At 30.7% G+C, this 11,315-nt stretch overlaps 2 protein-coding genes and 1 long non-coding RNA gene across 3 annotated transcripts; 2 read left to right on the forward strand and 1 right to left on the reverse strand.

Moving 5' to 3' along the window:
- The first annotated feature begins 4,029 nt into the window (after positions 1-4,029).
- LOC105277324 lies at positions 4,030-8,606 on the forward strand. Its single transcript, XM_011335600.3, has 6 exons — positions 4,030-4,206; positions 4,962-5,129; positions 6,583-6,829; positions 7,376-7,453; positions 7,714-7,851; positions 8,061-8,606. Exons 2-6 carry the CDS (start codon positions 5,097-5,099, stop codon positions 8,309-8,311), a joined length of 747 nt encoding a protein of 248 aa, XP_011333902.1. The 5' UTR covers positions 4,030-4,206; positions 4,962-5,096; the 3' UTR covers positions 8,312-8,606.
- Positions 8,410-11,276, reverse strand: LOC105277326. Its single transcript, XR_893592.3, has 2 exons — positions 11,068-11,276; positions 8,410-8,769 (listed from the first exon to the last, which is right to left on the reverse strand). It is a non-coding gene; the product is annotated as an uncharacterized LOC105277326 (long non-coding RNA).
- LOC105277325 (alpha-ketoglutarate-dependent dioxygenase alkB homolog 7, mitochondrial) lies at positions 8,768-10,785 on the forward strand. Its single transcript, XM_011335602.2, has 5 exons — positions 8,768-9,130; positions 9,342-9,596; positions 9,672-9,851; positions 10,367-10,494; positions 10,596-10,785. Exons 2-5 carry the CDS (start codon positions 9,345-9,347, stop codon positions 10,723-10,725), a joined length of 690 nt encoding a protein of 229 aa, XP_011333904.1. The 5' UTR covers positions 8,768-9,130; positions 9,342-9,344; the 3' UTR covers positions 10,726-10,785.
- Positions 11,277-11,315: the final 39 nt, after the last annotated feature.

Below are 11,315 nucleotides of genomic sequence, written 5' to 3' on the forward strand. Positions count from 1 at the left end.
CATATTTTTTAAATCTTTTTATTGATTCCATAGAGTTATAATATCCATTTCTAGAATTGAAATTTAAACATTCAAAAATAAAAATTGGAAAATCCTCTAATTCATCCCTAACAGAAAAAATTGTGAAATTATATCTCATTTACCCTATCCTCACAATTACGTCACACTATGCTTTATATAAAAGTTTTATTTGCGTCTGTGTTCTTATGAGTAAAAAAATATTTCCTTCTGTTCAGAGGCGTATCCTCCGCTCTAGAATAAAATAGAAAAAATTACTGTGAACCTTTAAAATTGAGCTCAAAAACCTAATATGGAAAAATAAGTACGTTTGAAGATTTCTGCACGTGTATGCCTGCGGTAGCGTAAATTGAAGCAGAAGATAATTTTCGCATGTACGTATTGCAATAGAGATCTCAATTTTTCTATTTGAGGGAGAAAGTAAAAAGGAGAAAAATTTATCTTTGTCTGTTTTATACTATATTTGGCATCTTGTGCCGCATAATACCCTGTAATCTAGTTGCAAACAATCAATGAGATTTCATAGGCCAATTAAGCAAAAGACTCGCGGTCTAGTCGCTCGTTTTTCTCTTACAGCTTTCAGAAGTGGAATTTTGAAGCCACATTCTTGGCTATTCGCATTCTGAAAGCTCCGTTCATTTTGTCGCAGGGTAGGCTTGTTACCAAAGAGGGGACATCCGTGTTGAGTGGACATGACCGGTGTGCGTACAAGTATGTACACTTGCGGCATTCCGGACGCATGTATTGTCAGGTTGGTCGAGCTGTAGGCACACCGCCGTGTATATAATTAGGGTGAGAAGATGCTGAAGGTAGACGGGGCCCGGGTAAGAGCTCGGCAAGCGAAAGACCTGGGTTCGAGTCACGGCTGAGTCGTCCGGAGCCTCGGACGGCTTTCTTGCCTCTTACGAGGCGCTTAACTTCAGCGCGCGCGCGCACGCACGCATGCATACACGCATCATAAAATACACATATATTTATTGATACTATATATATCAAAACGATCATTCTGATGTTGACCGATTAAGTCATCACATATAATAACTTAATAGCTAGCTGAAATGTCTCAACATATATTATATAATATGATATAAAGTAAAGAGATCAGAAGTATTTTATTTTGGGTGAGAGAATAAAAAAGAATGAGAGGGCAGAAAGAGAGAGACTTTTCTATTTTAATCTCTCCACGAGATTATTTATAAAACGTTCAGAAGATTGTTATTTATAAAATGGAGAAATTGGGATGTATGATGTCTGGCAGTTTGAAATTTTCAATATCGCTTGTACTTCTTTTCGCCGACGAAAGGTACATATCGCTAAATGATGTGATGCACAAGAAATCTTCTTATTATATTAAAGATATTATTTTATATCTGTATTTTTTTCCAATCCCAACGTTACACAAAAATTAATGTTAACGATCAAATGACCAAATAAAATAACATTAAAAAACATTTAAATTTTTATACATTCGTTGATTTTGAAAATGTTAATACTTTCTGCGTAAACTTTATCTTTTTATGAAATATATTAAGACTTAAATATTTGAAATTATGCAATGCTGCAAATACTCTTGATAAAATATTAAATATCAACAACCCGCTGACAAAAAGATCTATATTTGTATTATCTCATAAAAATACGAAGTATTGAATCTTTTACCTAGTTTGATAAGAGAAATGTTACATTTTTTTTTAATAATTTGTCTTTCACTCAATTGTGAGAATATTTTTCTTCTAATTACTTGCTAATGTTCATATTTGTATATTTTATCTCTGATTAATTATATTCGGTAAAAGAAATATCTAGCTTCTTTAATGATAGCGGTTATAATGTAATTTTGGCAGTGTTGTCAGGAAGAAATTTCTTAGAAGAGATACTAAATCTCTTTCTCTCTCTCTCTCTCTCGCTCTCTGTAACTTTATTAGCTCGTCTAATAGTGACTGTTTGCTCACTTGATGTAGAAATTGTTATCTTGATAAACATGCTTTAAGTAACGTCCTTAACATAAAACAACGTAAGACTTGTTGGTATAAATACTTCTAGTCTTATTAAAGTGCCGAACAATGCGAGCTATTGTTTTTACGTATTTCTGTTGTCTCGCATTGAAAATTGATTGTCAAATGATGTGATCACGTTTCATCTCGAATAATATTAAGTTATTTTACTTTCTTATTCTTTTGTTGTAGTACAAATTGCGAGAGAAACCATTTTCATATAATAAAGCCTCTTCAAGTTATAACAGTTGCTGTACCCTGCGGTAGAATCCGAACGCATCATCACAGCTACGTTTATCGGGACAAAAAGTATTGGTGGCACTTTTTGATATGGAATAACAGAGCAAAATCACACTGCCTGGTATTCAAACAGACTATGATACCAGCTAATATTCCGCTATTAGGTTGTTGCATAATTTCTGTCGTATTTCGTACGCTTATCTTCGACGCGCAATAAATTATTATTAGATTGAACTGCGCTGCTAGGTTGGTAGCTACACTACCTTTGCATACTAAGAAACCATAATTAGGAACCATAACATTTGATATCGTCAATCAAAACGTTTATGCTTGTGTCATAAAAGCATAAAAGCAATAGAAAGCATCTTGAATAATTTATATATGATTTCCAAGCTCTTTTCTATTTTAAACACATATTTATTGCTTGTAATATTTGGTTTTATTGTAATCATATATCATGCATAATTTTGGCAGACTTTTTGATGAGATTATATATGCAGACGGCTCTTCGCACACGTAACATTTGTATTCAAGAGATATTCTTGGTTATCACATTTGATTTTATTCTACTTTGTTTCTTTCTTTGTTTGTTAATTAAAAAACGTATCTTGTACGTGTATGTATGGTATATAGTCGTGTGCGCGTACACATATATAAAAAAAATCTGGTGCTCGAAGTATCATACAGTAATTAATTCAACTTGACATCAATCAACATTTTAAATGTTAATTGAGAAAAGAAATTGCAAAACTTGAAAGAAGAAATACAAGATAGAGCATAAAAGGAGTTAGAGAGAAGGTGAAGAGAGGAAGCGGAAGTGAGAAAGAGATGGAATGCTTTTAAACGTACATTATTAATATTACAGCTAGTAATGTTAGCTGGAAAAGTGAGTCGCTAAATCTATTACAGATTCTCTCAAATTGGAATTTTACTTTGATATTATATGCTTGCTAGTAAAATAACTTTGTAATAAATATAATAAGTACTACTTGTTATTTCATATCTTTTTTATATTATTATTTTATTTGCTTGCCTTCATTATTATTTTTGTGAGGTAGGCTTGTCAAATATTATCCATATTAAATTCTTTTCTATTTAGAGTTATTTTTGAGAAAGATTTGTGATCTTACATCTATTTTGTATTGCTTCATTATTACTATTTATTATTACTATTTTTATGAAAAATATTAAAGTATCTTTTTGCTGAATACTTATCGTTAAATCTTTAAAAAAGATTTTGGAGTTCAATTCATTGATGATCACAATTTTTAAGAGTACTAACGTTTTTAGTAAACTTTATTTAATATATTATCTTTTGTTGGAGTCATTGTTGATATTGTTGTTACAGTTTTCAAATGTATTTCTACTTCAGCGAAATATATTATTTACCAGTGTCTGTCTAATTTAGTATTATTATAAAAATAGGAATATACATTTGACATCTCTCTCATTTTTAATTTATAAAAACTACGAAATTAGATATTTAAAAACTTGCTAATAGCACATTAAACTTTATACGAATGATATAAAAGGAATTTAGAAGAAGAAAGAAATGCGCGATTATCTGTTCGATTGTATATGATACTATGTCTTCCTTCTTTTCTTACATTGATGTTTTCGAATATTTTCATTACCTTCATCTTCATTGTGTTATTTTATTTTACGTAATCTGTCTGCTTATATGTGTACGCGTATACACAGGAAGTAAGGGATACTAAAGAAGTCAGTTGCCCCACCCCACGACTTTAACCAGCCGCTAGCTCCGTTTTCCATCTCAAGCTGCAATCCACGTACCAGTACGCGATCAGTGTCAAACAGTCAATCAGTGCGTTAGGGTGGTGAAGCGTCTTGCGTGGCGTTATATCCTATTTTGTGAAGCCTTGTCGTGCCAAGTAAGAGAGAACGGTATTTTCGGTGTTTTGCGCTCGAACCACATTTCCCGAGGTATTTCGAGGTGAGTCAATACAAGGATCGAAAGAGTAACCAACTGTCGAACACGTGTGCGTTTGTGTTCATACCACCAATGTACTATTTAAAATCACACAAATACGTAGAATGATAGTCTTAAGACTAAGTCTTAAGGATGGGATAAGATCTTGAGAAATTTTATTTATACTCTATATTTTATCAGCTCACAATTTTTTTACATGCTTGATTGGATACACATTCATTGTCTGTGTTTTAATTTTTAATATCAAAGATATTTTATAAAAATATAAAAAAAATTTACATAAATCTTAGTGCTTGCGTAAAGATGATGAGAAATGATGAGAAATCGGGAATTATTATTATATTATTTATTATATTTATAAATTATATTTAAGAAATGTAGAAATCAAGTTGTATTAAAACATCAATAAAAAATAATGGATATAAATATGTACAAAACATTTTTGATATAATTACATATATAGTTTAAAACTGTTAAAATTGCAATCAAGTGTTGTTAAAAAAAGAAACTTCTAAGATTAAAAAGACGATTTATACGATATATATAGCGTGAATATATGTATGTAAGAAGTATATAAAATACGTATATAAAATAAGATTTTCGAATTTTCGCTAATTATTTTCATATATTTATAACTTTCATATATTTTACATATTCTATACAATTCTTTCCTATCTAATGAATTAGATATAGATAGAATTAGATATAGAAGTTTATTCCTACAGATTTAATCTCTTCTGTTAATTCTGTTTTGCTAGGTTTTAAAATTAAATTGTATCGTTAGTGGAAAACGTCACTAAGACACATTTATAAGACATCATTTACAAGTTGTGCATGCCAAACATAAATTCTTGAACTGCTATCAACAAACAACGGAAGGAGTTAAAGACAATATGGCAAGTCGAATGAAGGCTTTATACGATCAGGTATATTTATATAAATGATACAATTAACATTCTTGATTATCCGACCTAAGACTACTTAGAAATATCAACACTGGCGATATTAAAAAATCTTAATACCCTCCAATTAAATCCAATACAAAAACTTCTCTCTCCACCATATTACCGAAAATTCTAAAACCTTAATCCCGGAATATGTAAACGGGCGGAAAGCTCGCGTTTTCTTCTTACAATGTAGTTGTACGTATGCACAATAAATAGTTCGGTAATTGCCTAGTTGGCTCGTCAACTGATTTTCAATTAAGTATCATCACTACTCCAAACTTTATCACCATCACGTGATAAAGTTTCTTGTACCTCTGACCGTGAACCAGCTAGTTTCGTGCTACATCTACATCAAAGAATCAGTCTCATCAGTCAAACATACGTCATCGCAGTCAATAAGTAGTCAGTTCTAAAGAAATATTTTGCTTTCAACGATTTTTCATTCCCCGAAAATATTGCTAGACTGATAATCTGCCAAACTGCCAAATCTGTGGAAACAGACTTTGCAAAATATCTGGTGCAAATTTTGTTGAGCGAGTGCCAAGAAATTCAACAGGATCCATCAACAGAATAAAATAGATTAATAGAGCAGAAATCCAGCAGAATCTCTCTCATTCAATAGAATACATAATTTGACGAGGAATTGGCAATCGTTTCTACTCGATTTCTGCTGCCAATTTGCTGTCAAATATTGTTAGGCTTTGTAGAGAAAATATGGATTTCAATGTGGATACGAGTAATTTCGAATGATATTTGCAGCAATATTTTAATCGAATTTGCTCCTAATCTAGTGGCATACTGCTAATATCTTGATTGTTGGTCATCTATTCTAGGCTTACGTCTTCTTTTACATCGGTTGGCGCCACGCGCCGATGCGCCGTGTGAAGAGCAGTGTCAAACAAAAAATGAATCACACGGGTGACAGATATAGAATGACCATATATAATCTCTCATTATTTTTCTCATATTTGCAAGGCAATTTATGATAAAAAGATAGAAAAAATATTGAAATATTGATTATTCGCGAGATAAATATACTATAAATGTTAACATTAGAAAATTGTGCAAAAACAATTGTACAGTCACAGAGATATTGTACAATAACAGAGTACATTCTTATTTGCTTATACATTCAATAAAATACAACAAAAAGATTAGAATAAAATTCCATAAAAGTACAGTTTGGAAATATATTAAAAAATTGTTTAATGTAGGAAATTTGATGCTACGAGTAAGTAGCATCTTAATGTAGTAAAGCTATTTTTCCCCATTACATTTTCGTTCACACTCAATGACATTTACAAATTCTATTATCGTCCCAGATGTTTGGTAAAAATTTCTGAGATGTATTATACTATGTTATAAAATAAAAATTGAATTTATTTAAAATTACGGAAATATGAAAATATTGTACTGCGTTTCTGTTCTATAGGTCATTTTTGAGAGGCGAATTCTCCTGGGTTGCACAGTTCTTGTAGGACTTTCTGCATGCGTGTGGTCTGTTGCTATAGGAACTGACTATTGGTATATAATAAAATCGCCGGATGATAAAGGTTTGCCTTTAGAAGGTATTGATAATATTGGTAGAAGATTAATCTACAAACACATGGGTCTTTGGAAAGGTTGTATTACTGGATTGAAACCTGAATCAAAAAATTCTACAAATCTAGTGCATTATGGTAAGTTTAAATTGTCGATTAAATTACTTGGACATTATTTGATACATAATATTTATTTTAACACTGCTAAATTATAATTAATTAAATATTAATATAATATATAATTATAAGAATTAAAATTGCTTGAAATAATTAATTTAATTGACATAATTACATGCTATTTTTATTTCTATTAATATATCTATGTTATAAAAATATTAATATAATTTTGTATAATTGTATAAGCTTTCTTGATACATGTCGTTTAACGCGCGTGTAATTGGATTTATAAAATAATAATACAAAATATATTTTTCATTTTTATGTACTTTTATGTAATCAATTTTATAAAAATTGATGAATAAAAATATTATAAAATATATATACATATTTTGAAAAAATAATTTTTATTTCATATATAATATATATTATATAAGAATATATAATATATATTCTTTTATTCACAAATCGTCTATATCAATATATATCAAATTGGGAAGAATATTCTTATCATGTCAATATCTGCATCTACGCGCGTGTGCGCATACATATTTTTTCATATTTCAGAAGAGTGCAAGTATTTGAATATGTTCCCGACGGAGATACAGATAAAACTGGATCCAACCATAAACGAAACAACGCTGAGTAAGTGTGTGTGCGTGTGTGTATGTGTATATCAACTTAAGTGTTTATATTATTAAAGATCTACACGCACGCAATATAAGGAAAAAACTTTGTAATCGAGAAAACTGTGCAACACACGAATAGGAAAAGAATGGAAATTTTTTATGTCTACTTAAATTTATTGTTCTATAGCAAACGAAACTGTCAAGTTAACAAAAAAGAAAAAATGTTCAAAAAGTTCGTAAAGATTTTCAAGAAATGACCACCATATATATTTTCAGCTTATGCCAGGACTCAGGTTTCATTTGCCTTAATTAGTCTGTTTGTGATGATTATGAGTGTTTGCTTTTCCATTTATACATTCCGGAATCCACGCTATATGTTTAAACGTCTTGCTGGAGGAATTCATTTCATAAGTGGTAATTATTGCATAAGATCACATTTAAATTAATCTCTTCTTTTAAATCAATCCGTTCAATTTTGTTTAAAACGTTGAAGATGTTCACAAGAATTTTTGTGTATAATTATCTCAAAACAATGCAGAAGTATTTAATACTGTTTATTATAAAAATAAACATATACATATATATATCACATTAAATAATTACATGTTGATCTCTCTTTCTAGCCGCTTGCAACATGGCTGTAATACAAGTTTTACTTTCATCAATCGAGTACGAGAGTAACCACGTTTTCGAGAACTTTCCGAAAGGCGCATTGATGAGATACCACTATTCCCTTATCCTAGCATGGATTGTGTTCTTATGCAACTTTATAGCCGGCTTCGCCTTCATGCTCTTCTCGAGAAAGAGGAAAAGGGATAAAGCACCCACGGAAGAAATAGCTATGGCTGATGAACCAACGATAATCGGACGCTAAAAATGTTATTTTTGTTATTCTTGTTGAGATTATTGTTATTCTTGTTGTTATTTATTACAATTATAAGACTTGAGTGAATCATAAATAATACAACTTCAACTTGTGCTTGATTTATTTCTGTGAATTACGAAACTATAAACTTTTAAAAATATATGTACACTTTATATATATCTTCAAACTTTCTTTTTTTTAATTTAATAATTTAAAAAATATGATCTTACTCTCTGTTTGGTAGTTTTCTGTCATAGTATGTATTATATTTTCGCTAACAATAAATATATATTGTTGTGCATCCTAATCTGGGATACTAAATACGCTCAATAAGCGGTAGGTGTAGTTGGTTGCAGTATTGAATGCATCAGGTCGGCATGATAACTTTCCTAACCTCACAAAACGGCTTTCAGCGATTTATTACTCCTTTCATAGTTTTGAGCGATATTAACTTTTCAAATCTTGTCCTGTACACAAAAAGTTATCAAACAAAACGTACTTACATTAAATTTTCGTATAAAAATATTAAACTTTACATTTATCACTCAAGTTTTGTTAATGTAACACTGTATCATTTTTGACACATGCTTGAGACTATTATCCGTACTTTTCGTAATACATTTGATGTAAACGTTGCTGTCGTTCAGTGTAAAGGCAATAGAATTAAATATTTGATATACTTTTCCTGTTTGCGTCTCAAAAAGTCAAGTACATACATTATAATATTGTCTGATTTCAGCTCTTAACCTTTCCTAGACAGTTGATGTTTTCATAATAACATAATAAAAACTTGATATACAATACACTGAATCTGCAATTATAAAAAAGGTACGAATCTTTCGATTTACGCCTGGTTTGCATTTTGCAGACTTACACAAAGTTGTACTACAGCTGTGTATTGTAATATAAACATTTATTGCACTTGGTGCCTGAAATAAACGTCTAAAACCCAGAACGTTAAGAATTGCAAAAAGAGTTAAAATGAAATAAAATTTGAATATACATTTCTTGATTTATGAATAATAACTTTTTAATTTAGGAAATGGCAGTAACCTTACGTTTGCTATTCTACAATGTGCACAGAGCACTTTATTATGCTAATTCAAAACACATCAGTTCCAATTCGAATGTGAAAGAAACAAATAAAGATGTAACGAAAGATTGGAAAGTAGAATTACATAATACTATGAAAATTCTTCCGGATTTTATAAGCGAGAAGGAGGAAGACATTCTAGTAAAAGAGGTTGATCCCTACATGACACAATTGCGTTACGAATTTTCACACTGGGACGATGTTAGTAAATTGTTGATAATAATGTATTTACAGAAATAGCTCTCTTGGTTTATTATTATTTCGATCTTTTTATAGGCAATACACGGTTATAGAGAGACGGAATGGAAAAAGAGTAGATGGAGTAAAGATAGTTCACAAATACTTGATAAAGTTCACAAGGAAGCTTTCCCATCGGAAGTAAAGCGACTAGTGCTTGTGCATATATTGGATTTAGCACCTGAAGGATGGATAAAGCCACATGTTGACAGCGTTAGGGTAAAAACTTTCAATTTTTACACTTTAAACTATTATTTGGATATATACAATATTTACTAGGAAGTATTTACTTTAAACGGTCTTCTGGTCTTTCAACAGAACTGGTGTTCTAATTTTAAATAGTACATCACTTAATAACATATTGCCAAGATCGCTTGGTGATGAAAATCCTAGTATCAAAACGTCAAGGTTACAATAATATTTACATGAAAAGCATCTAAATTTGCCCAATTACATCATTTATACACTAAACAGAGCACATCGTATAGTAAATGAGGACATAAATGAAGACATAAAAGTGCCTCAAGTATCTATAAAAATATCCTAAAATTATTGACTGAATTGAAATTGAAAATGATTGATTAAATACTTGATTATTAAAATATATGTTTAGATGATAGGATTTTCATCTTCAAGAACTGTACTCAGGAATTTGCAATTGGTGCGTGAGATCTGGGACTCATCTTTTGTGTATGTGTGTGCAACGTACTCACATTTTTTAAAATGTTTTGCAGTTTTGTGGAGGTATTATTGCAGGACTAAGTTTGTTAAGTGATAGCGTAATGAGACTGGCAATGGTGGGACATGAGAAAGAATGCACTGAATGCTTTCTGCTACCAAGAAGATCATTATATATTATGACGTGAGACTTTATTATCTTCTAACTATAACTTTGATTTTAATTATTACCAAGTTCTATTCAAGTAGTTATATACATACTATTATATGCAACTGTGTTTTTAGTGGTGCTGCAAGATACAACTACAATCATGAAATCCTCAAGTCTGATGAATCTTATTTTAAGGAGCAACATGTACCAAAGGGTAGACGTATCTCTGTAATATGTAGAAGCGAACCTGACCCGCAAACCTAATTGAAACTTAATTATATAACTAAATTGCCAAAATATAAATAAAAAAAATATTTCTGTAAATAGTAATAATGTAAATAGTAATATATTTAAATCACTAAATATATTAATTTATATTACTGAAGGAGACCATGCATTCTGTCTAACACAGTAGAGCATAGAAATTGAGCTTTTATTATAGAAACATAATAAACATAAAATGTCAATTTTTGAAATATTTGCCATCATTTTCCAATACTTCTCTCCATCTATCGAACAGCTGAACGAATCCCCTCTTGAAGAAAAGAAATTAAATAAAGGCTCAATTTCTTCAAAACAGAAAGAGTACCGAATTAATTTGCGCACCTGACAAGTAATACGCAGAGGAACAGAGACACCAATCCCATTTATCGCTCTCTTTCTCGGCTCGAGATTATTCAACAAATTCCTGCTTATTCGCATAAATAAAAACTGCAAGAAAAGCAAGAAACCGCGAGAGATACACGTTATCCATTAATGGCGCGGTCCCATGGTGCGGAATGTGCACAAAATAATTCCATAGATAAAATAATAAGTTGCGGAATAGAAATCGGCGAAATGAACGTAAAAAAAGA

Source organism: Ooceraea biroi, chromosome 9, assembly GCF_003672135.1.
Source record: "Ooceraea biroi isolate clonal line C1 chromosome 9, Obir_v5.4, whole genome shotgun sequence".
Taxonomy (NCBI): Eukaryota; Metazoa; Arthropoda; class Insecta; order Hymenoptera; family Formicidae; genus Ooceraea; species Ooceraea biroi.

Bases quoted from the DNA above. Each gene is read 5' to 3' on its own strand.
- LOC105277325 (XM_011335602.2), top strand. From the start codon at position 9,345: ATGGCAGTAACCTTACGTTTGCTATTCTACAATGTGCACAGAGCACTT. The intron at 9,597-9,671 runs GTTAGTAAATTG...ATCTTTTTATAG, and splicing joins AATTTTCACACTGGGACGAT to GCAATACACGGTTATAGAGA. The intron at 9,852-10,366 runs GTAAAAACTTTC...AATGTTTTGCAG, and splicing joins CACATGTTGACAGCGTTAGG to TTTTGTGGAGGTATTATTGC.
- LOC105277324 (XM_011335600.3), top strand. From the start codon at position 5,097: ATGGCAAGTCGAATGAAGGCTTTATACGATCAG. The intron at 5,130-6,582 runs GTATATTTATAT...TCTGTTCTATAG, and splicing joins TGAAGGCTTTATACGATCAG to GTCATTTTTGAGAGGCGAAT. The intron at 7,454-7,713 runs GTAAGTGTGTGT...ATATATTTTCAG, and splicing joins CATAAACGAAACAACGCTGA to CTTATGCCAGGACTCAGGTT.